The sequence below is a fragment of the Neoarius graeffei genome, chromosome 18, assembly GCF_027579695.1.
Source record: "Neoarius graeffei isolate fNeoGra1 chromosome 18, fNeoGra1.pri, whole genome shotgun sequence".
Classification (NCBI taxonomy): Eukaryota; Metazoa; Chordata; class Actinopteri; order Siluriformes; family Ariidae; genus Neoarius; species Neoarius graeffei.
In genome coordinates this window covers 18,356,323-18,382,783 of record NC_083586.1, presented here as the reverse complement: position 1 = coordinate 18,382,783, position 26,461 = coordinate 18,356,323, and the positions used below count along the sequence as shown (strand labels likewise).

The following is a 26,461-nucleotide window of genomic DNA, read 5'->3' as shown; positions in this document are numbered from 1 at the left end:
TGAGAGAACTTGCATGCATTACTGTCTCAGTAGTATCTCAGTGGATTTATAACCGATTCTGTCTTATGCACATTATGAATAGTTCAGAGCCAGGGCCCTCCTCAGGCCATGATGCGGAGGCCAGAGGTGTTCAAATGCAGGAAGAAGAGAGGGCGAGTCAAGAGCTACAGTACCTCAGGTCAACAATGGCACAGGAGAGGTTGAACAATCTGGCAATCCTCTCAATTGAAAGTGAATTGGCACTCTCTCTGACTTTGCTACGAGGAAGGCTCGGCGTCTAGACCTTGGCATTTACAGTGGGGCAAAAAAGTATTTAGTCAGCCACCAATTGTGCAAGTTCTCCCACTTAAAAAGATGAGAGAGGCCTGTAATTTTCATCATAGGTACACTTCAACTATGAGAGACAGAATGGGGGGAAATAATCCAAGAAATCACATTGTAGGATTTTTAATGAATTAATCGGTAAATTCCTCGGTAAAATAAGTATTTGGTCACCTACAAACAAGCAAGATTTCTGGCTCTCACAGACCTGTAACAACTTCTTTAAGAGGCTCCTCTGGCCTCCACTCGTTACCTGTATTAATGGCACCTGTTTGAACTCGTTATCAGTATAAAAGACACCTATCCACAACCTCAAACAGTCACACTCCAAACTCCACTATGGCCGAGACCAAAGAGCTGTCAAAGGACACCAGAAACAAAACTGTAGACCTGCGCCAGGCTGGGAAGACTGAATCTGCAATAGGTAAGCAGCTTGGTGTGAAGAAATCAACTGTGGGAGCAATTATTAGAAAATGGAAGACGTACAAGACCACTGATAATCTCCCTCGATCTGGGGCTCCACGCAAGATCTCACCCTGTGGGGTCAAAATGATCACAAGAACGGTGAGCAAAAATCCCAGAACCACACGGGGGGACCTAGTGAATGACCTGCAGAGAGCTGGGACCAAAGTAACAAAGGCTACCATCAGTAACACACTACGCCGCCAGGGACTCAAATCCTGCAGTGCCAGACGTGTCCCCCTGCTTAAGCCAGTACATGTCCAGGCTCGTCTGAAGTTTGCTAGAGAGCATTTGGATGATCCAGAAGAGGATTGGGAGAATGTCATATGGTCAGATGAAACCAAAATAGAACTTTTTGGTAAAAACTCAACTTGTCATGTTTGGAGGAGAAAGAATGCTGAGTTGCATCCAAAGAACACCATACCTACTGTGAAGCATGGGGTTGGAAACATCATGCTTTGGGGCTGTTTTTCTGCAAAGGGACCAGGACGACTGATCCGTGTAAAGGAAAGAATGAATGGGGCCATGTATCGTGAGATTTTGAGTGAAAACCTCCTTCCATCAGCAAGGGCATTGAAGATGAAACGTGGCTGGGTCTTTCAGCATGACACTGATCCCAAACACACCGCCCGGGCAACGAAGGAGTGGCTTCGTAAGAAGCATTTCAAGGTCCTGGAGTGGCCTAGCCAGTCTCCAGATCTCAACCCCATAGAAAATCTTTGGAGGGAGTTGAAAGTCCGTGTTGCCCAGCGACAGCCCCAAAACATCACTGCTCTAGAGGAGATCTGCATGGAGGAATGGGCCAAAATACCAGTAACAGTGTGTGAAAACCTTGTGAAGACTTACAGAAAACGTTTGACCTCTGTCATTGCCAACAAAGGGTATATAACAAAGTATTGAGATGAACTTTTGTTATTGACCAAATACTTATTTTCCACCATAATTTGCAAATAAATTCTTTAAAAATCCTACAATGTGATTTCCTGGATTCTTTCCCCCCATTCTGTCTCTCATAGTTGAAGTGTACCTATGATGAAAATTACAGGCCTCTCTCATCTTTTTAAGTGGGAGAACTTGCACAATTGGTGGCTGACTAAATACTTTTTTGCCCCACTGTAAATCAAGAGAGAAAGAGAGAAATACTAGCAATACGATCGTGAAGACTAGCCTGTATCATGGCTGATACTTGCAGATAGAAATAAAGTTGATAACACTGTGTGTGTGTAAAAAAAAAAAAAAATCACCTTTTTTCATAGGTATCTTTTAGAGCCCTGCACTCCCACGGGAGTCCCGCGGGACCCGACGCAAAGCAGTGCGGCGCGGGACAAATTTTGAAAGCTCATTGCGGGCGTGGGCGGGAAGGGGAGTTCACAATGCGGGAGCAGGCGGGAGAGGTGATGAGCTGTAGTCCCGCTAACTAAAAACGTGTTTAAAATAAAATTTATAAATTATTAATTTATGTCTATCATATATAATTTGTGCTGGATATTTTATTTGGCATTCATAAAAACATTTTAAGATGCCTAAATTTGCGGATGTGGTCTAATCTCGTGTACGTTTCCGATTCCTTTCCGCTCTTCCGTGTTTGAGATCTCCGATCATGGCAGAAGAGCAGAGCTCCTCCAGTGAAGCTCACAGTGCTTCAGAAGTAAGTGCTGCTTTAAAAAGAGGTACATTTACCATTAAAAAGTCAAGAGTCCTGAAATCAGACATTTTGGAAGTCATTCTCACTCGTGTACGACGCAGAGGGAAATCAGCTGCCCTTTGCTTGTTGTGATAAGTGCCAAAAGGTTCTTGAATTAAATTAACGAATTTAACGAATTAAATCCACTCAAAGTAGTGGGCGGGGCACCATCACGCTGTGTCTTTAAATTATATTAATTTCTTATAGGCCTACTTGTATTTCCTAGAATGTAAATGTGAGGAGTGACATAAGCTATGTGCAATGTACAATATTCTTAATATCCACTGTAGATGTTGGTAGGTGTGTTGGGTATCTCTGTAAAGCCTCAGCTGCGCATGCCGCCTGGCAACGCGCACCCTCGCTACGTGCGCTAGGTGAAGGATCGGTCAGTGGAGAGCTCAGCTAAGCTCAGCATGTTTAATTCCCCAAGCCAATGACAAGAACTTTCGTGAGAAATAACGCGAACGTCTGCATCATGCGGGATTTGCGGGCGGGAGCGGGACAAAATATGTCAGGCGCGGGCGGGAGCGGGACTGAAAATCATAATTCTTTGCGGGAGCGGGACTGAAAATTCTGTCCCGCGCAGACCTCTAGTATCTTTATTGTATAATTAAGTCTCGATGTTTTGCCATTGTTCATGTGTGGATTTGTTGATATTGTTAAGTATTTAATATTTTGCACATTAGCTGTGGTCATAGATATCATTGCTATTGTTCATGTGTGGATTTATTGATACTGTTGCTAAGTATTTAACTTGAATATTTGAACATTGGCTGTGTTTTCTAATAAATGTGTGATGCCTAAAAGAAACCAAAAACACTTAGTGGATTTCTTGCAGTGCACTCTGTAATTGTATCAAAAAACTAGTGTAGTTATTCATCAAGGCATACATTTGATCACATACAGTAAGTCAATAAATGGAGGAAACAAAGGAATCCTGATTGTAATCCTGATTATTGATGATGTTTGCTGGAGGGCTCTGGAGTATCCATAATGTGCATACAGAATGTTATAAATCCATACTGATACAGTGATGCATGCAATTTCTCTCAACACAAACATTTGGATTGAATGAACGCCATAGGCTACTGAGTGGCCGAATAATAGTTGCTCATAAAAGAAAAAATATATATCTTCCATATATATATATATATATATATCACGGAATTTTCATTTTAAGGCAACAGTCTATTCAGTCTGATTCTGACAGTTCTGCATTTAAAATGTTCATATACCAAATAATTGTATCACCTAAACTTGCGAGGTAGCTGATCACATGCATAGTAAAGTAGAAGTGCCAGCCAAAAACAGACTTCAAATTCAGTTGCTTGAGCTTGAAAATTTTACCGGGGGAGGGGGGCCCTAAATTGTAATCTTTCATAGGGCCCAAGATTTCTAGCGGCGCCCCTGTATGTGTATATACAGTTAGGTCCATAAATATTTGGACAGAGGCAACATTTTTCTAATTTTGGTTCTGTACATTATCACAATGGATTTTGAACAAAACAATTCAGATGCAGTTGAAGTTCAGACTTTCAGCTTTAATTCAGTGGGTTGAACAAAATGATTGCATAAAAATGTGAGGAACTAAAGCATTTTTTAAACACAATCCCTTCATTTCAGGGGCTCAAAAGTAATTGGACAAATTAAATAATTGTAAATAAAATGTTCATTTCTAATATTTGGTTGAAAACCCTTTGTCATTTCCAATGACTGCCTGAAGTCTTGAACTCATGGACATCACCAGACGCTGTGTTTCCTCCTTTTTAATGCTCTGCCAGGCCTTTACTGCAGCGGTTTTCAGTTGCTGTTTGTTTGTGGGCCTTTCTGTCTGAAGTTTAGTCTTTAACAAGTGAAATGCATGCTCAATTGGGTTGAGATCAGGTGACTGACTTGGCCATTCAAGAATATTCCACTTCTTTGCTTTAATAAACTCCTGGGTTGCTTTGGCTTTATGTTTTGGGTCATTGTCCATCTGTATTATGAAACGCCGACCAATCAGTTTGGCTGGATTTGAGCACACAGTATGTGTCTGAATACCTCAGAATTCATCCGGCTGCTTCTGTCCTGTGTCACATCATCAATAAACACTAGTGACCCAGTGCCACTGGCAGCCATGCATGCCCAAGCCATCACACTGCCTCCGCCGTGTTTTACAGATGATGTGGTATGCTTTGGATCATGAGCTGTACCACGCCTTCGCCATACTTTTTTCTTTCCACCATTCTGGTAGAGGTTGATCTTGGTTTCATCTGTCCAAAGAATGTTCTTCCAGAACTGTGCTGGCTTTTTTATATGTTTTTTTTTTTAGCAAAGTCCAATCTAGCCTTTTTATTCTTGAGGCTTATGAGTGTCTTGCACCGTGCAGTGAACCCTCTGTATTTACTTTCATGCAGTCTTCTCTTTATGGTAGATTTGGATATTGATACGCCTACCTCCTGGAGAGTGTTGTTCACTTGGTTGGCTGTTGTGAAGGGGTTTCTCTTCATTCTGCGATCATCCACCACTGTTGTCTTCTGTGGGCGTCCAGGTCTTTTTGCATTGATGAGTTCACCAGTGCTTTCTTTCTTTCTCAGGACGTACCAAACTGTAGATTTTGCCACTCCTAATATTGTAGCAATTTCTCGGATGGGTTTTTTCTGTTTTCGCAGCTTAAGGATGGCTTGTTTCACCTGCATGGAGAGCTCCTTTGACCGCATGTTTTCTTCACAGCAAAATCTTCCAAATGCAAGCACCACACCTCAAATCAACTCCAGGCCTTGTATCTGCTTAATTGAGAATGACATAACGAAGGAATTGCCCACACCTGCCCATGAAATAGCCTTTGAGTCAATTGTCCAATTACTTTTGGTCCCTTTAAAAACAGGGTGGTACATGTTAAGGAGCTGAAACTCCTAAACCCTTCATCCAATTTTAATGTGGATACCCTCAAATGAAAGCTGAAAGTCTGGACTTTATGTCCATGTCCATTATATAATTATAACTTGAATATGTTTCAGTAAACAGGTAAAAAAACAAAATTTGTGTCAGTGTCCAAATGTGTATTTGGTTGTGTTCCTGTAGGAGCCAGTGCTCAGGTGAACAGTCATCAGCATGTCCGCTCTCTTCCAGCCGTACGTCACGACATCAACCGCTATCAGCGTGTGGACGAACCCCTACCACCGAGTGAGTGTGTGTGCGCACATAGTAACCTGGGAGAAAGTAGCACATCTTATTGTATTTATGTTATAAATCTTATATTATAGATAATGAGTTTATTACAATTATGAGTTTACTTTGTAACACTGATCTGTGCTTGTGTGTGTGTGTTTGGACGCATGTTGCAGACTGGGAGGCCCGCATTGACAGTCATGGGAGAGTCTTTTATGTTGATCACGTGAACAGAACCACCACCTGGCAGCGACCTACAGCTCCGCCTGCTCCTCAGGTGCTGCAGAGATCCAGTTCCATCCAGCAGATGGAGCAGCTGAACCGCCGGTCAGCACACACACGCACGCGATCACATAGCACTGAGGAGATTCAGACCAGAGTCCTTTTTAAAAACACTTTCAACCCTGATCAGAATCGAGTTTATTACCAAGTCCGTTCTCACATATGAGGCATTTGCTTTGGTGATTGGTGCTTGAACAGTTAAGATAGAAGAATTAAAAAAATAAAATAAAATTAGTGACATCATACAAATTGAATCTCTGACTCTCACTCAGGTATCAGAGTATCCGGAGAACGATGACGAACGAGCGCACAGAAGAGCAGGCAGCAGAGATCCCCTCAGACGACACAGACCTGATGCATCACACCATTCCTGGTATACACACACACACACATTTGAGAATGTGTATACACACAGTGGTGCTTGAAAGTTTGTGAACCCTTTAGTATTTTCTATATTTCTGCATAAATATGACCTAAAACATCATCAGATTTTCACACAAGTCCTAAAAGTAGATAAAGAGAACCCAGTTAAACAAATGAGACAAAAATATTATACTCGGTCATTTATTTATTGAGGAAAATGATCCAATATTACATATCTGTGAGTGGCAAAAGTATGTGAACCTTTGCTTTCAGTATCTGGTGTGACCCCCTTGTGCAGCAATAACTGCAGCTAAACGTTTGCGGTAACTGTTGATCAGTCCTGCACACCGGCTTGGAGGAATTTTAGCCCATTCCTCCGTACAGAACAGCTTCAACTCTGGGATGTTGGTGGGTTTCCTCACATGAACTGCTCGCTTCAGGTCCTTCCACAACATTTCGATTGGATTAAGGTCAGGACTTTGACTTGGCCATTCCAAAACATTCACTTTATTCTTCTTTAACCGTTCTTTGGTAGAACGACTTGTGTGCTTAGGGTCGTTGTCTTGCTGCATGACCCACCTTCTCTTGAGATTCAGTTCATGGACAGATGTCCTGACATTTTCCTTTAGAATTCGCTGGTATAATTCAGAATTCATTGTTCCATCAATGATGGCAAGCCATCCTGGCCCAGATGCAGCAAAACAGGCCCAAACCATGATACTACCACCACCATGTTTCACAGATGGGATAAGGTTCTTCTGCTGGAATGCAGTGTTTTCCTTTCTCCAAACATAACACTTCTCATTTAAACCAAAAAGTTCTATTTTGGTCTCATCCATCCACAAAACATTTTTCCAATAGCCTTCTGGTTTGTCCACGTGATCTTTAGCAAACTGCAGACGAGCAGCAGTGTTCTTTTTGGAGAGCAGTGGCTTTCTCCTTGCAACCCTGCCATGCACACCATTGTTGTTCAGTGTTCTCCTGATGGTGGACTCATGAACATTAACATTAGCCAATGTGAGAGAGGCCTTCAGTTGCTTAGAAGTTACCCTGGGGTCCTTTGTAACCTCGCCGACTATTACACGCCTTGCTCTTGGAGTGATCTTTGTTGGTCGACCACTCCTGGGGAGGGTAACAATGGTCTTGAATTTCCTCCATTTGTACACAATCTGTCTGACTGTGGATTGGTGGAGTCCAAACTCTTTAGAAATGGTTTTGTAACCTTTTCCAGCCTGATGAGCATCAACAACGCTTTTTCTGAGGTCCTCAGAAATCTCCTTTGTTCGTGCCATGATACACTTCCACAAACATGTGTTGTGAAGCTCAGACTTTGATAGATCCCTGTTCTTTAAATAAAACAGGGTGCCCACTCACACTTGATTGTCATCCCATTGATTGAAAACACCTGACTCGAATTTCACCTGCTAATCCTAGAGGTTCACATACTTTTGCCACTCACAGATATGTAATATTGGATCATTTTCCTCAATAAATAAATGACCAAGTATAATATTTTTGTCTCATTTGTTTAACTGGGTTCTCTTTATCTACTTTTAGGACTTGTGTGAAAATCCGATGATGTTTTCGGTCATATTTATGCAGAAATATTGAAAATTCGAAAGGGTTCACAAACTTTCAAGCACCACTGTACCTTTACAATGGGAAATCCATATCTCCGTGACACACATGCACGACATAATAGGAGTAAAACTCTTCAGGATGTGCTCTTTTGTTTTCCAGAGTACCGCAGGGACGTAGCGGTGGGAGGTGCTAACTATTGCTCACGTCTCTCATTGCTGCTTCAGTCACCCAGCGCCAAATTTCTCACCAGCCCTGACTTCTTCAGCGTGCTTCACTCCAACCCTGTGAGTCCGTCTCTCCACTCCAGTTTGTAGGCGGGGTCGGGGGAAAATGGAATCGTCTTAATATCTTCAGTAATGAGTATGAGTGCTAATTTGATAGTTTTGTAAAATCTGATAACGTGCATGTTTATAACATGCACACGTGTGCGTACTGTTTGTTCTCGATAGCCATGACATGTTCCAACCTCAAAGAAACTCCTGGAAGAGTAAGCACTTCAAGTAAAGCTTTCTTCGAAAGAATATACAAAAGAAAACCAAGGATTTTAGCTCGATTCAACACCCTTCCCTCCTAAATCATCTCTGCCAGAGCACTTCTGTGTAGAATTTGTCGCGCTACAACAGATCCAAAGCTGCTCTGCTGTCAGTTGGGCAGGATAATACAATGCTAGAGATGTAATTATGTCAGTAAACGAAGTTTTATTTGCAAGCGCTTGACTTTTGAACAACACCCAGAGCTGATCTTTTCTCTAGAGTTACTGCTCATCAGTCAAGTCATTGCTAGTCAACACTTTTAACACGCTGAATGCCTCGCTTTGAACGAACACACTCACTTTATTAGAAGCCGCTGTACACCTGAAATGGGGGGAAAAACATCACCTGGTCCAGTTTTGGTGCCGTCTGTAGCCTCGGGTTCCTGTTCATGCCTGACAGGAGTGGAACTCCGTCTGATCTACTGTTGTAGCCCATCTGCCTCAAGGTTCGATGAGATGCTTTTCTGCTCACCACGGTTGTAAAGAGTGGTTGCGAAGTGTGCGGGGGATATAGGAATGGAGTCCGTCCTTCCGTTTCAATCTGGACAAGCTTTCTGAGAAACTACTGTACATGAGCTGCACCAATGAAACTTTGCGTGCTCATATTACTATTCATGATCCAAGTTGAATTTGAAAACCATTGACGAGAAATTATTATTTTCAGAGTTACGGCCGTTGATTTTCGTTATTGCACTTTGTCGAATCTGAACAAGCTACATCAATGAACTTTGCGTGCTCGTACGACTGAAAAAAGCTGGGTAGCGTTTTATGAAGGTGTCATAGCACTTACGGCATCATAAGTCAATAGTAAAGCTTATAAGTGTTAAGAGGTCTTCGTAAAACGCTCGTGGCGGGGGATGGTGATGACCATGTCTTCTTGTTTGAATTACCGTGGCCTTCCTGTCAGGTCGAACGAGCCTGGCCATCCTCCTCTGACCCAGAACACGGGTTCTGAATTCATGTGCATGTTTGACATCGCTGTTCTGGAACAGTGTGCATTAATTTTCTGATATATCTACACTACCGTTCAAAAGTTTGGGGTCACTTTGAAATGTCCTTATTTTTGAAAGACTGTTCTTTTCAATGAAGATCACTTTAAACTAATCAGAAATCCACTCTATACATTGCTAATGTGGTAAATGACTATTCTAGCTGCAAATGTCTGGTTTTTGGTGCAATATCTCCATAGGTGTATAGAGGCCCATTTCCAGCAACTCTCACTCCAGTGTTCTAATGGTACAATGTGTTTGCTCGTTGCCTCAGAAGGCTAATGGATGATTAGAAAACCCTTGTACAATCATGTTAGCACAGCTGAAAACAGTTGAGCTCTTTAGAGAAGCTATAAAACTGACCTTCCTTTGAGCAGATTGAGACCCCGTCCACACGTAGCCGGGTATCTGCTAAATCAAAGATATTTTTCTACGTTTTGGCCTGTCATCCACATGAAAACACATCAAAAACGAATATTTAAAAAAACTCCGGGCAAAGTGAAGATTTTTGAAAACTCCGTGTATGCCTTTTCGTGTAGACAGAGATAACCGGAGTTTTGCGTTTTAGAACGTCACAATCTGCGCCAAAAAAATGACAACAAATCTGCCCTGACGTCAAACGTGCAACCTTTGTTTACTGCAGAAGCCAGATTAAGCGGCGATCCACGCGGTACCGAACCGACCCATTTCAGAGCCGACTCCCGACAGGGCACGCACATATCCCCCGACTGTTGACGAGTGCAGTCGCGATTGAGGCGACACGTGACAACTTAATAGCTTTGTGATTGGCTATTGGATATAGTTACTGTTAAATCCAACACTTGAAGATGCTACAGGCTGAATTACAAATGACACAACATGGAATATGTAGCGCACTATCTAGGCTGCATGAGCTATTATTCCCAACCTTAAATAGTGCACTTATATAGGGGAGTTAAAGCGATTTGGAATTCAGCCACACAACTTGAGCAGAGTGGCTTTCCAGCCCACTGTGTCTATGGATAAAGCTTCAGTCTATGGAATTACAGTATATACCTGCATTAGGTGCTACCAACACGTATTTCTCGCGCTAGAAATTGTGTTTAATGATGTCACGTGTTATATGCGAAAGATATGATTGGCTATTGCTCGCGACTCTCGCCGATCAGTCTGGCTCCCGATTAGTTTTTCGAATCAGCTGTGAGATGAGTCGGTACCATCAAAAACTAGTCTTTACGCCTGACTCGCGACTTCAGTTGGCTCGGTACGCTGAAAATCGGCTTAGTGTGCGGCTAGCTAAAGAGTAATGGATCGGAGTAGTGCCTTGAAAGCGTTAATTATTGTGCAGGTGCTATTTACATGTTTAATTTTAGAAGCCCAACTGCTGCTCCAAGAGCACAGGCGATGTGATTAGGGGGTAGGATTTGGGGAAATAATGCCATCTACAGGTTTGGAATGCTTATGAATGTGATTGAAAATGCAGATGTTCGGTTATGTGTGGAAGGGATTTTTTTCGAAGACGAGGTGGTGTGGATAAAACATTTTTATAAACGGAGGGGGGGAAAATGTTCGGTTTTAAAAATACCCGGCTACGTGTGTACATGGCATGAGTTTCTGGAGCATCACATTTGTGTGGTCGATTAAATGCTCAAAATGGCCAGAAAAATGTCTCGACTATATTTTCTATTCATTTTACAACTTATGGTGGGAAATAAAAGTGTGACTTTTCATGGAAAACACAAAATTGTCTGGGTGACCCCAAACTTTTGAACGGTAGTTTGTGTGTGTGTGTGTGTATGTGTGTATATATATATATATATATATATATATATATATATATATATATATATATGAAAGCTGCCTACAACATCTCGTTTTTATCTCCTGTCCTCTCAGAGTGCCTACCGCATGTTTACAAGTAACACGTGTCTGAAGCACATGATCAGCAAGGTGCGGCGTGACGCGCACCACTTCGAGCGTTACCAGCACAACCGCGACCTGGTGACCTTCCTCAACCTGTTTGCCAACAAGCAGGTGGAGCTGCCGCGTGGCTGGGAAATGAAACACGACCACACTGGCAAGGTCGGCCTCGCCATCCCTCATCTCGTCCACTTCGCATTCTCCTTTAACATTCTCTTGGCTCTGAGTGCAGTTCATTCACAGTCAAACCACCACAGCTGCTACATTTATACCTCGAGTGCTACAGTGCACCTGATATTTAATGTGTTAAATTTTTGCAGCTCAACTTCTTCCAAGCGTTCTCTCTCTCTTTTTTTCTCCAGACGTTTTTTGTGGACCACAACTGCCGCTCCACCACTTTCATAGACCCACGGTTGCCTCTGCAAAGTGCTCGGCCCAGCAGCCTGCTCGCCCACCGCCAGCACTTGAGCCGCCAGCGCAGCCACAGTGCCGGAGAGGTGACACGCACACATCAGTGGCCTCCTTTCCCGAAGGTCACACCCACATCTTTCTTACAAAGTATACATCCCTTTAATCAACTTTTATTAATTGAGCCAAATAATTAAAGGAACGGTTCTTTAAAAAAAAAAGTGAACTGCTCCCCTTTTCCACAAATACAGTGGGGCAAAAAAGTATTTAGTCAGCCACCAATTGTGCAAGTTCTCCCACTTAAAAAGATGAGAGAGGCCTGTGATTTTCATCATAGGTACACTTCAACTATGAGAGACAGAATGGGGGGAAAGAATCCAGGAAATCAAATTGTAGGATTTTTAATGAATTAATTGGTAAATTCCTCGGTAAAATAAGTATTTGGTCACCTACAAACAAGCAAGATTTCTGGCTCTCACAGACCTGTAACTTCTTCTTTAAGAGGCTCCTCTGGCCTCCACTCGTTACCTGTATTAATGGCACCTGTTTGAACTCGTTATCAGTATAAAAGACACCTGTCCACAACCTCAAACAGTCACACTCCAAACTCCACTATGGCCAAGACCAAAGAGCTGTCAAAGGACACCAGAAACAAAATTGTAGACCTGCGCCAGGCTGGGAAGACTGAATCTGCAATAGGTAAGCAGCTTGGTGTGAAGAAATCAACTGTGGGAGCAATTATTAGAAAATGGAAGACGTATAAGACCACTGATAATCTCCCTCGATCTGGGGCTCCACGCAAGATCTCACCCCGTGGGGTCAAAATGATCACAAGAACGGTGAGCAAAAATCCCAGAACCACACGGGGGGACCTAGTGAATGACCTGCAGAGAGCTGGGACCAAAGTAACAAAGGCTACCATCAGTAACACACTACGCCGCCAGGGACTCAAATCCTGCAGTGCCAGACGTGTCCCCCTGCTTAAGCCAGTGCATGCCCAGGCCCGTCTGAAGTTTGCTAGAGAGCATTTGGATGATCCAGAAGAGGACTGGGAGAATGTCATATGGTCAGATGAAACCAAAATAGAACTTTTTGGTAAAAACTCAACTTGTCGTGTTTGGAGGAGAAAGAATGCTGAGTTGCATCCAAAGAACACCATACCTACTGTGAAGCATGGGGGTGGAAACATCATGCTTTGGGGCTGTTTTTCTGCAAAGGGACCAGGACGACTGATCCGTGTAAAGGAAAGAATGAATGGGGCCATGTATCGTGAGATTTTGAGTGAAAACCTCCTTCCATCAGCAAGGGCATTGAAGATGAAACGTGGCTGGGTCTTTCAGCATGGCAGTGATCCCAAACACACCGCCCGGGCAACGAAGGAGTGGCTTCGTAAGAAGCATTTCAAGGTCCTGGAGTGGCCTAGCCAGTCTCCAGATCTCAACCCCATAGAAAATCTTTGGAGGGAGTTGAAAGTCCGTGTTGCCCAGCGACAGCCCCAAAACATCACTGCTCTAGAGGAGATCTGCATGGAGGAATGGGCCAAAATACCAGCAACAGTGTGTGAAAACCTTGTGAAGACTTACAGAAAACGTTTGACCTCTGTCATTGCCGACAAAGGGTATATAACAAAGTATTGAGATGAACTTTTGTTATTGACCAAATACTTATTTTCCACCATAATTTGCAAATAAATTCTTTAAAAATCAGACAGTGTGATTTCCTGGATTCTTTCCCCCATTCTGTCTCTCATAGTTGAAGTGTACCTATGATGAAAATTACAGGCCTCTCTCATCTTTTTAAGTGGGAGAACTTGCACAATTGGTGACTGACTAAATACTTTTTTGTCCCACTGTACAGTTGAGCTACAAGGCTAACCTAGCTAACAAGCTATTAGTCACTGGAAGGCGGAGCTTTGCGTTCTATTATAATTTGCACCTCAGCCATGTCGGATGCTGCGGTGTGATATTTGGCAATGCGAACTTTGCCGAAACTAAACTGGGAGAAAATTTCACTAAGGAAAAGAAAGGAACTTGTGACCAGTCACTTAATAGCTGCTTGAAGCATGAGCAAAATTGCTTTCTTTTCTTTTCCTGTATGTAAAAATAAACACACTGATGATAATCAGGTTATATTCGAAATCAGGGAGTCCTTACAGTACAATAATAATGAGCTGCTTTATTTCCCAGAGTGGCTGAGCAGGTCATCTGAATTCCCTCCTTTGCCAGTGTGTGTATATTATTATTATTATTTTATTATTATTATTATTATTATTATTACCTCTAAGCTTTAACTCCTGTCTTCCTAACCCCTAAGCATAAATATGCTGCAGTTTAGCAACAAATTGTTTGTAGTTTTTAATTTGAGGTAGATGATAAAAGATTAAAAAAAAAAAAAAAGATAAGCCGATATGTAAACGGTTTCCACAAGCGATACCTTGGTGTGTTCTGCAGGCCATAATAGTCAGGACCATAAAAAGTTTCACACATGAGCTGCTCTGCTTTGTGTGCATTAAGCACACTTATTTATTCTAGGATGTTGGTACTCAACGCTGAAGTGAAGTCCTGAATCACCCTGAAGGGGTTTATTTCACGATAACGAGCAGCTCACTGTACATTATCCTGCTTATAACACGCCTACTTACTAAAGAAATCAATGATTTCTCACAAAAGATTGATTTAAAAATGATGTCATTGCTTCAGTTAATGACGTGGTCGGTAGCAGGGGTCTGTTCTACACAAATACACACGAATCCTTGCAGTAAAGTAATACACAGGCGGAAACGTTGGCAGTTTTTTCAAATATACACAAATCATACACAAACTACATCCATGCACAAAGCCCCGAGAGTAGTACAGCGAAAGACCCGTCCCACAAATGCTACCAAGCTAACTTCTAACAGTACTGTGTAAAAGTCTTAGGCTCATGTAAAGAAATGCTGTAGTCCAGGGGTTTTCAAAGTGTGGGAGAGTCAGCCCCCCCTCAGAGGGCAAATAAACAACAGCGCCCCCCCTTACAATTTTTGTTGTTGCTATACTTAATGTTCCATTCGTATTTTTAAAAAAATGGTTGTTGTACACATTTTTATTTTTTTCTTTTACACATTTTAAACATCTGTGCTTTTCTTTTTAAAACATCTTGTTTTACACATTTTAAACATCTCATAGCATCGTTAGCGAGCACCTCTTGGCAGACAACACACTGTGGCAGTGGAGCATTTTCAGATCCAGTCCATGAAAATCCAAACTTTAAATAATTGTGGTCATACTTCCTTCTTTTTTCAGTCCCCCCAGGATTCCGCGGGCCTTTTTTGCGATTGTTGCGGGCTAAAATGTCTGATGTTGCGGGGTTTTCCAAAAAATTGCAATGAAAGTTGCGGTGTTTTTTTAGGTTTTTGTTGCGATTACATTGCGGGAGGAAGTGAAAGTTGCGAGAAATTGTTGCGATTTTCTCTTTTTGTGATTAAAATTGAGTGATATGTTAAATATTAAGTTATTACTGAAAAACTATTGATTAAAAAAAACAAAGACACTGAGAAATGGTCCTATAAACAACTTTACCAATATAAAAGATTACCAGGACTACAAAAATGCAGAAAAATAGGCTTTACTTATCCAAATGCACCTGTTGGTTCTAAAGTTAAAGTGCAGAGAACCTCACAGCACAACATGAAGTTACCTTCAAATATAATATAAATGCCTCAGCTTTCATGTAAGAAAAAAAAAACTATTAATACTAGTACTGTGTGCAGGCAGTCTCTCCTGAAGACTAAATTAAACAATAATTATAAACTAATAAAATAAATGGCTCAGGCTTCATAGAAGAAAAAACAACAACAATTTGAACAGAATCTCACAGTATGATGCTGAAGCTGCCGAAACAATGGAAAATAAAATACCATTTTGGCAAAAATGTTGGCATCCATTAATTTCTTGTATTAAGTAAAAAATAAAGTGCGCACAGTCCTTCACTGTAAACATAACACACTTTCAGTAACAGAATTTAAGCCTAAATAAACACTGACTCGCACATGCAATGTTGCCAGATACTGCTGACGTTTTCCAGTCCAAAATATGTTAAAAACCCGCCAAATAGCACTTAAAACCGCCCAATCTGGCAACACTGCGCACATGCTGCTTCTCTTGAACGTATACACGGAAGTAAGGCGGAAGGTAGTTTGTCGACGTCACCTCAAGACGACGCCAATGATTGGTTAAATTTGCGGGAAGGTTGCGGTGATTGGATAGAATTGCAATACCGCCCTGAATTTGCGGGGATTGGTTGAATTTGCGTTGAAGTTGCAAATCGCAACATCGCGAAATCCTGGAGGGTCTGGTTTTTTGCTTGGCCCAGACTCTGTCTCCTCACTCACTGTAGCTTTAGGTACTAAAAATCGATCCATTTTGTCTCTGGTAAAGGCTAGCTGAAGTTCGCTAAATGTCCACAATAGTAACTTATTCTGGTTTATTTTTCCTCACGTTGCGCCCCCCCTGAAGAACTCTGGCGCCCCCCCCCAGGGGAGGCGCGCCCCACACTTTGAAAAGCCCTGCTGTAGACTAAAAATGGCTTAAAAAATAATGAAATGAAATGTTTCAGCATTAAAAAATAAAATAAAATCTGTAAACAGCAGTAAGCCGTAATAAATGAAACAAAGTCAGTATTTGGTGTGAGACGACCCTTTGTTTAAAAAAAAAAAAAAGCCCGAGTTCTTCTGGACACTTTGACTGTCACACTCGCGTCTTCATTTCGCACCAAAACCCAGTCGCTGTCATTATGCTTTCTTTTTTCATCTGAAAAGTGCTCTCTTATGTAACATGCTGCTTTCCTTCCTGTAACGTTTAATTTTGTGCTGGAAAATGAACGTCTGGACTCGAAAATGTTTTCGTACCGACTCGATAACGTCGAAGTCATCAGATAGAAATCTATAGCAACAGACTTTTGCACATGACTGTAAATTTGGATTTTCAGTCGTCTTCAATATCCAAATGACCTGAAAATAGAAGGAAATTGGTCCTGGTCAACTTTAATATTATTTTATTCCATGTTTTCATTTTGCAAACTGCTTTCTTTTTTTTTGCAACGGTAAATGGAGACGCATCGTACGCAAAATATATGTCAATATACATGACTGACCTGGATTCATGAGATGTAAAGCTTCCAAAATCAGCTTTGTGTATCACTTTTCATGATTGATTTTTTTTTTTTTTTGGAATACTTTGCACTGCATGCTCAAATCCGCTGTTTTCTGTCCAAGTTTGATTAATTAACTCACTCTGTCACTTTCTACACATCAACATGTGATGTCGTAACCAGTCAGGTGTGACTGAGATAGAAGTAAATGTGTGTTGCAGGTGGGTGATGATCCACGTCACGCCGGTCCCGGTGTCCTCGCCCGGCCCTCTAACACGTTCAGCGCTGCTGGTCGCAGTCAATGCCAGGATCTCGTACCTGTTGGTATGTCCGGTGTTCGCATGTAATTCAGGATTGGTTCATTCAGATGACTAGGGATATCATTTTTTTTATTCCCTGTTGTTACACACCCCCGCTGGCTGAAAGGTCCAAAGGGGGATTATGTCGTGGCGATTTCCATCCATCCGTCCATCCATCCATCCGTCCCGGGAAGGGCGCTCACCTTCTGAAATCAACTCCGCTCACAGTGTTTGGAGGAATTTCACAAAACTTGGCAGGATTCTTTGTTACACGTTGGTAATACGCATATTGCAATTTCGTTCAATTCGGTGACATTTTACCAGCGTTACAGCCCTTGATTAACAAAATTATACTTCATGAGAGTGTGTTTTCCTTCTGAAATCAACTCCTCTCACAATTTGTGGAGGAATTTCACCAAACTTGACAAAAGTTTGTTTGCATGTGGTTATTTTGTTCAATTCGGTCACATTTCACCAGAGTTCCAGCCCTCGATTAACAACCTTGTACTTTCACAATTTCATGAAGGTGCGCTCGCCTTTTGACATCAACTCCTCTTAGAATTTTTGGACGAATTTCTCGAAGCTTGGGTAAAAGGCCTTATTATATGATGGTAATACGCAGATTGCGATTTAGTTTCGTTTGTGAAAATTTTCCCAGAGTTTTGACCCTTGATTAAATAACTTTGACAATTTCATGAGGGTGTATGTCCTTCTGAAATCAACTCCTCGCACAATTTGTGGAGGAATTTCACCAAACTTGGCAAAAGGCTTTGTTATATGACAGTTATATGCAGATTGAAATTTCATTTAATTTGGGCAAATTTTACCAGAGTTATACCCTTGATGATTAACAAACTTTGGCAATTTCATCAAGGTGTGCTTGCTTTCTGAAATCAACTCCTCTCAAAATGTTTGGAGGAATTTCACAAAACTTCGCAGGATTCTTTGTTACATGTTGGTAATACGCATATTGCGATTGCGTTCAATTCGGTGACATTTCACCAGCGTTACAGCCCTTGATTAACAAAATTATAGTTTGACAATTTCACGAGAGTATGTTTTCCTTCTGAAATCAATTCCTCTCACAATTTGTGGAGGAATTTCACCAAACTTGGCAAAAGGCTTTGCTATATGACAGTTATACGCAGATTGAAATTTCATTTAATTTGGGCAAATTTTACCAGAGTTATACTCTTGATTATTAACAAACTTGTTCTTTGGCAATTTCATCAAGGTGTACTTGCTTTCTGAAATCAACTTCCTTCACAATTTTTATTCCCCACTGGCCGAAAGGCCCGAAGGGGGATTATGTTGTGGCGATGTCCGTCCAACCCAGGAAGGGTGCTCACCTTCTGAAATCAACTCCTCTCACAATTTTTTTGACAGGATTCTTGGCACATTTGACCAGAGTTGTGGCCGAGTTGCCAGCGGGGGATACTGTGTTCTCAGAGTGCTCTTGTTAACTTTTTTTTTTTTTGGTACTTGTTGATACCGATACTGAAATGACTAACCTCATCCTTGAAAATTGTATTTAGCTGTGATACATTTACCTGGTTTAAATAATACACGTTTTCATGCACTTAAGACGACTACGCTCATTCTTTATAAGATAGCTTATCACTCTTTGTTAGCTAGTTTACTTTAAATCAAGCACATTCACTGGCTATGTTAGTTACCTTGGATCGAGTAGTGGAGAACAGCAAGTTTCATTTCATTTGGACTGCTGTAAATAACGTAAGTTTTTGTTTTGTCGCATCAGAATAACATGGCGTTTTTTAAAGAGGTGGGTCCCCCCCCCCACATACCTTGCATTGTCTGTAAACATTTATTTTTGCCTAGCTAGTGTTTGCTGCTAGCAATGAAGTCCTCATACTGAGATTTATCTTTTAAGATGTTTTATCAAGCACAGTTTGTTTGATTGCAACCATGAAATGTGAAATACATCCAGATCGCTGTCATTCTGTGTCATCTGTTCATTAGCGTAGCAAGTACTATTTGATATCAAATGTTGGTCACGGTAACTTAATTATTTTTTACAAATAATTAAGTGCACTGTCAGACAGATACTGGACACCAGTAGCAGTATCGATGCATCCCTAATTGAGACATAATTGATCAGTCAAAGACTGAATTTGTTTTGAAGATGTAAACTTGTCCAACATTTTATATTTTCAGCCTACAACGATAAGATTGTGGCCTTTTTAAGGCAGCCGAACATATTTGAGATCCTGCAGGAGAGACAGCCCGAGTTCAGTAGGAATCACTCACTCAGGTACTTGATCCATCATGTCACATGTATATTTAGTCTACAGTGCTCAGCGTAAATGAGTGCACCCCCTTTGAAAAGTAACATTTTAAACAATATCTCAATGAACACAAACAATTTCCAAAATGTTGACAAGACAAAGTTTAATATAACATCTGTTTAACTTATAACAGGAAAGTAAGCTTAATAATATAACTTAGATTGCACATTTTTCAGTTTTACTCAAATTAGGGTGGTGCAAAAATGAGTACACCCCACAACAAAAACTACTACATCTAGTACTTTGTACGGCCTCCATGATTTTTAATGACAGCACCAAGTCTTCTAGGCATGGAATGAACAAGTTGGCGACTTTTTGCAACATCAATCTTTTTCCATTCTTCAACAACGACCTCTTTTAGTGACTTTAGCTGGATGGAGAGTGATGCTCAACTCGTCTCTTCAGAATTCCCCAAAGAAAATAATTTCTTTCCACCACAAAGGTGAAGGCTACAAGAAGATCAGCAAAGCTTTACTTATCAGTCAGAATACTGTCGCAAAAGTGGTACAAAAATTTAAGAAAGCTGGAACTGCAACCATCTCACAGAGACGTCCAGGTCGTCCACGGAAGTTAACACCTCGACAGGAGCGTCTTCTGATGAGAAGGGTTGAAGAAAATTGGCATGCAAGTTCACTGCAGTTATCTAAAGAAGTAGAAAGCCAAACTGGGGTGACTATTTCCCGTGACGCAATACGGCGTACACTGCAGAGGAATGGCATGCATGGATGCCGTCCACAAAAGAAGCCTCTCCTAAAGCCCAGGCACAAAAAAGCCCGCCTAGAGTTTGACAAAGATGAAGACTACTGGGACTCTATACTCTGGAGTGATGAGACCGAGATAAATGTTTTTGGAACTGACGGCTTCAAAACCGTATGGCGTCGCAAAGGTGAGGAATACAAAGAAAAATGCCTGGTGCCTACAGTGAAACATGGTGGTGGCAGTGTCCTTATGTGGGGCTGCATGAGTGCTGCTGGTGTCGGGGAGCTGCATTTCACTGATGGCATCATGAATTCTCAGATGTATTGCTCCATACTGAAAGAGAAGATGCTACCATCACTCCGTGCCCTTGGTCGTTGTGCACTTTTCCAACATGACTAAACACACATCTAAGGCCACTGATGGATTTCTGAAGAAGAACCCAATCGAACACCTATGGGGAATTCTGAAGAGACAAGTTGAGCATCGCTCTCCATCCAGCATCCAGTCACTAAAAGAGGTCGTTGTTGAAGAATGGAAAAAGATTGATGTTGCAAAATGTCGCCAACTTGTTCATTCCATGCCTAGAAGACTTGGTGCTGTCATTAAAACTCATGGAGGCCATACAAAGTAGACCCCGAAGCCGTTTGTTTTCAGGATAATGGCTGGCTGATGAAATTATTGGCTGGCTAGCTGACTCAGCCAAAACCTTAATGGCTGCTGCAGCCACCAAAATGTTTATGGCTACAAATGGCTGATACTGGACGTCACTGTGTGGCATATATCCGGGCGAACGGATCAAACAAATGGGGGGAATAAATAGCAAATTACCACAGGTCCCCTGGTCTCTTACTTCATTGTAAATATAAATCTAGCAAGATTGTAGTTCAATGCTAATAATAAGCTAATCTGGATTGTTCGAGGAAGGCATCTAGCTATCTACTCTCACTAGCAATGACCAGTGAAGGACTGGCAGCTATCTTACTATGATGAAAGTAGAGTGGTGGAGTACTTTTTTTTTTTTATCAATCTCGAAGTATGTGAAACAAACAAACAAACAAAAAAAAATACCTTTACACTTTCCCTCAGCAGCGGCAAAGAATGCAGCCATCTCGTCGATATCGGAGTCGATTGATGCTCTGGGTGGGTTCCCGGGTTCCCCAGTGTATCGTGGTAACGGTGTGAGGGGCGGGAAGCCAGACAGGTAGTCACAACGGCAAGCTTGTGGTGGCTCTCTGTGCTGTGATATCAGTTCTAAATCTCTACAGTGTATGCCTATACGTCTCTATTGTGTTACTACTAGTGTGTACAGTTGATCATGTTTGTGTCACTTTTCTTGTAGCTCATGATGTGGATAAACCCATTATTTGATGTACACAATTCTTAGTGGCTCAGCCAAATTTTATTAGATAGCGGCTCAAATTGGCTTACAAAATTATTGGCTGGCGGCGGCTCAAATTCTAAATGGCGGTTTTAGCGGCGCCTGGCGGCGGCTTCGGGGTCTAATACAAAGTACTAGATGTCGTAGTTTTTGTTGTGGGGTGTACTCATTTTTGCACCACCCTAATTTGAGTAAAACTGAAAAATGTGTAATCTAAGTTATATTATTAACCTTACTTTCCCATTATAAGTTAAAGAGATGTTATATTAAACTTTGTCTTGTCAACATTTTGGAAATTGTTTGTGTTCATTGAGATATTGTTTAAAATGTTACTTTTCAAAGGGGGTGGACTTATTTACGCCGAGCACTATAAATACGCAGGTGATTATAGAAAATCACGTGGGCTGATTGGTCAAGAGATTCAGACTATTTCTCGATAATCGTCTTGAGCAACTCGGCAAAATGGCGGCCAAACGCTTTGTCACTGTGCGGAAGAATTACAGAGGAGGAAAGAAAACGCTGTTCCTAAAAGCACTAAAGATGCTACGAAGTTTGGTCTAAAACTATTTAAAAGTAAGGTGGAATTGTGATTTATTTTATCTATTTCAAAACAAAGTATTTTATGTGACTCGGCGTAGATAAGTGACACAAGTCTGCATGCAGTACGTTTGCATGCCACTTTTGAAGATTGAAATAAATTTTTTTTTCATACAATTTATTTTAATTTTTTTAAAAATAATGTCCTGTGTATTTATACTAAAACAATTATCTGCATCAGGCTCAGTGAATATCAGTGAATAATAACCTCGACTTCATCTCAAGATCGATAATTATACCACAAACAGAAGTATCTGCAGTTTAAAAACATATGTTTACTGAATATAAATTCAAAATGATTCTTGGAGAAATCCAGCAAGATTATTTTGCGAGCTAACTAGTCGGTATGAGCAGTAAAAATGATTAAAAAATGGATGAATTATGAATTAAAATACTCTCTCAAATCCTGTTGGTTTAGCTGATGTTAGCTAGCTAGTGAGTATTAAAGCTAAAATTATAAAAATGGATGAATATGGCTTAAAAATACTCAAATTGTTTCATAAGCTTGATCGGTTACTTAACAAGATTCGAAGAGATTTATTAAGCAGTAAAATGATAGTTTATAGCTTAAAAATCCTCTTAGAAATTCACTCGTTAGCTAGCTAGTATAGTCAGTGAGGATATAACTATTTGTCAATATTCTGTCAGAGTAGTTAGTTAGTTATGTACCTAGTATAAGCAGTAATAATTTATTTCTGAATATGGCTTGAAAATCCTCTCAGAAATCCTGTCAGATTAGCTCAAGTTAGCTAGCTAGTGACTATTAGCAGAAAAAAATTATGATTACTGCTTAAAATCCCTCACGGAAACCCTGTCAGATTATCCTTTGTTAGCTACCTTGCAAGCGTAAACAGTAAAATGTATGAATATGGTTTAAAATCTCTCAGAAATTCGGTCAGGTTAATCACTGAGTTAACTAGCTCGTAAAAGCCATAAAGACTATAACGGTTTCTGAGTACAGCTTGGAAATCCTTTCAGAAATCTTGCCACTTAGCTCATATTAGTTAGCATCGTCAGGCATTGTGACTTAAAATACCTCACAGAAATCCTGTCAGACTACAACCCTGATTCCAAAAAAGTTGGGACAAAGTACAAATTGTAAATAAAAACGGAATGCAATGATGTGGAAGTTTTAAAATTCCATATTTTATTCAGAATAGAACATAGATGGCATATCAAATGTTTAAACTGAGAAAATGTATCATTTAAAGAGAAAAATTAGGTGATTTTAAATTTCATGACAACAACACATCTCAAAAAAGTTGGGACAAGGCCATGTTTCCCACTGTGAGACATCCCCTTTTCTCTTTACAACAGTCTGTAAACGTCTGGGGACTGAGGAGACAAGTTGCTCAAGTTTAGGGATAGGAATGTTAACCCATTCTTGTCTAATGTAGGATTCTAGTTGCTCAACTGTCTTAGGTCTTTTTTGTCGTATCTTCCGTTTTATGATGCGCCAAATGTTTTCTATGGGTGAAAGATCTGGACTGCAGGCTGGCCAGTTCAGTACCCGGACCCTTCTTCTACGCAGCCATGATGCTGTAATTGATGCAGTATGTGGTTTGGCATTGTCATGTTGGAAAATGCAAGGTCTTCCCTGAAAGAGACGTCGTCTGGATGGGAGCATATGTTGCTCTAGAACCTGGATATACCTTTCAGCACTGATGGTGTCTTTCCGGATGTGTAAGCTGCCCATGCCACACGCACTAATGCAACCCCATACCATCAGAGATGCAGGCTTCTGAACTGAGCGCTAATAACAACTTGGGTCGTCCTTCTCCTCTTTAGTCCGAATGACACGGCGTCCCTGATTTCCATAAAGAACTTCACATTTTGATTCATCTGACCACAGAACAGTTTTCCACTTTGCCACAGTCCATTTTAAATGAGCCTTGGCCCAGAGAAGACGTCTGCGCTTCTGGATCATGTTTAGATACGGCTTCTTCTTTGAACTATAGAGTTTTAGCTGGCAACGGCAGATGGCACGGTGAATTGTGTTCACAGATAATGTTCTCTGGAAATATTCCTGAGCCCATTTTGTGATTTCCAATACAGAAGCATGCCTGTATGTGATGCAGTGCCGTCTAAGGGCCCGAAGATCATGGGCACCCAGTATGGTTTTCCGGCCTTGACCCTTACGCACAGAGATTCTTCCAGATTCTCTGAATCTTTTGATGATATTATGCACTGTAGATGATGATATGTTCAAACTCTTTGCAATTTTACACTGTCGAACTCCTTTCTGATATTGCTCCACTATTTGTCGGCGCAGAATTAGGGGGATTGGTGATCCTCTTCCCATCTTTACTTCTGAGAGCCGCTGCCACTCCAAGATGCTCTTTTTATACCCAGTCATGTTAATGACCTATTGCTAATTGACCTAATGAGTTGCAATTTGGTCCTCCAGCTGTTCCTTTTTTGTACCTTTAACTTTTCCAGCCTCTTATTGCCCCTGTCCCAACTTTTTTGAGATGTGTTGCTGTCATGAAATTTCAAATGAGCCAATATTTGGCATGAAATTTCAAAATGTCTCACTTTCGACATTTTATATGTTGTCTATGTTCTATTGTGAATACAATATCAGTTTTTGAGATTTGTAAATTATTGCGTTCCGTTTTTATTTACAATTTGTACTTTGTCCCAACTTTTTGAATCGGGGTTGTAGTTGGTTAGTTTACTAGCAAGTATAAGCAGCGAAACATATAGATTTTTCCGAGTATGGCTTGAAAATCCTCTCAGAAATCCTGTCAGCTTAGCTTATGTTAGCTAGCTAGCGAGGATAAACAGCAAAATTTTAAAAACGAAGGATTATAGCTTAAAATCCTTCAAGACGGTCCTGTCAGAAGAGTTGGTTAGCTAACTGCCTCGTATAAGTTATGAATATGGCTTAGAAATCCTCTCCGAAATTGTGAGCTAGCATGTTAGCTTGCTAGTTAGCATAGTCAGTGAGTTGATACCCATTTGTCAGTCTGACCTCTTCACGGGAATCCTGTCAGATTAGCTAGTTAGCAAGTAGAAGCTGTAAAATTAGCTCAGAAACTCTGTGCATTAACTCCTGTTAGTGAGGGAATCCTGTCAGATTAGTTTGCTAGCTACCTGGCTAGTACAAGCAGTAAAAAAATAAACACGTAATCACATGGAGGTCCCTAATGTCCTTTTATTTAGTCACGTGATTTTTTTTTTTTTTTTCATCAGGGAATACTGTCATGTTATGTTGTAAATATTATAATCCCGATTTGTGCGCACGTTTTTGTGCTTGCAGGGAGAAGGTGCAGTTTATCCGAAACGAGGGCGCAGCCGGCCTGGTGCGTCTCTCCAGCGATGCAGATTTGGTCATCTTGCTCAGGTAAGTTTCCACGTCCGCTGTGCCGAGCACTTCCTCAGCGTTCAGTGAATGACCGCTCACGTGTTTGGTTCCCCAGCCTGTTTGAAGAGGAAGTGATGTCGTACGTGCCCCCTCATGCCTTATTGCACCCCAGCTACTGTCAGTCTCCACGGAGTTCTCCGGTTTCTTCCCCGCAGAACTCGCCTGGTGAGTGTTTTGTCATAAAATCGGGTTCTCCTTGACATACCTGGTATATAACCTCACTGGCCACTTTATTAGGGACACCGTTTATCCGAAAGACCTTATTTGTATTTAACCGAAAGCTCTTTTCATTGTACTTCTGTCTAACCACGTATTTAACTGTATTCTAAAACGCGACCTTTCTCTCAGGCACGCAACGAGCCAACGCCCGCGCTCCTGCGCCGTACAAGCGAGACTTTGAGGCCAAACTGCGCAATTTCTACCGCAAGCTCGAGACCAAGGGCTACGGTCAGGGGCCGGGGAAAGTCAAGTAAGCACCTGCATTACGGGTACGATCGGCTTAAACGCGTTCTCACACGCCAGTGCACGTGCTCACACTGACTTTGTGTTTCTCCTCAGACTGATCATGCGCAGAGATCACTTGCTGGAAGATGCGTTCAACCAGATCATGTGCTATTCCAGGAAGGACTTGCAGCGAAGTAAACTTTATGTCAGCTTCGTCGGCGAGGAGGGGTCAGTGGAAAAACGCTTAGCATGCTGGCTGTATTACAGAGAGAAAAGGAAGATGTTCAACAGGAAGATGTTTGTTTTCTTTCCCCCCCTCATTACAGTTCTACAGTCACTCGTTTAATTAAAGGCGTGGCCTGTACTTATAAAAAAAAAAAACTCGGATCACTTTCTAGGTCTGACGATGAAAATGACAAATGAGGACGGTTTTCACGATTCAGGGCGGAGCTGGAGTAAACAGGATGCACGCTCTGTAACAACTGTAACTTAATACTAGAATAATTCTCCTACTGTACGGAAGCCGAGAGAGGCCCTTCATATAATCCTTTTTTTTTTTTTTTTTTATTCACC

At 41.3% G+C, this 26,461-nt stretch overlaps 1 protein-coding gene across 6 annotated transcripts in view; it reads left to right on the top strand.

The window, feature by feature from the left end:
* The window catches only part of hecw2b (HECT, C2 and WW domain containing E3 ubiquitin protein ligase 2b), a 139,403-nt gene that overhangs the window by 99,908 nt on the left and 13,034 nt on the right, over positions 1-26,461 (top strand). For 4 of the 6 annotated variants that reach the window (XM_060898475.1, XM_060898477.1, XM_060898479.1 and 1 more), the window contains 12 exons: positions 5,531-5,632; positions 5,794-5,944; positions 6,172-6,272; positions 8,003-8,127; positions 11,240-11,425; positions 11,626-11,796; positions 17,020-17,122; positions 19,273-19,369; positions 25,340-25,423; positions 25,500-25,609; positions 25,793-25,913; positions 26,003-26,116. In XM_060898475.1, the coding sequence (XP_060754458.1) occupies positions 5,531-5,632; positions 5,794-5,944; positions 6,172-6,272; positions 8,003-8,127; positions 11,240-11,425; positions 11,626-11,796; positions 17,020-17,122; positions 19,273-19,369; positions 25,340-25,423; positions 25,500-25,609; positions 25,793-25,913; positions 26,003-26,116 (1,465 nt within the window). The remainder of the gene's footprint in view (positions 1-5,530; positions 5,633-5,793; positions 5,945-6,171; positions 6,273-8,002; positions 8,128-11,239; positions 11,426-11,625; positions 11,797-17,019; positions 17,123-19,272; positions 19,370-25,339; positions 25,424-25,499; positions 25,610-25,792; positions 25,914-26,002; positions 26,117-26,461) is intronic. The other 2 variants (XM_060898476.1, XM_060898478.1) reach the window with 1 other exon arrangement.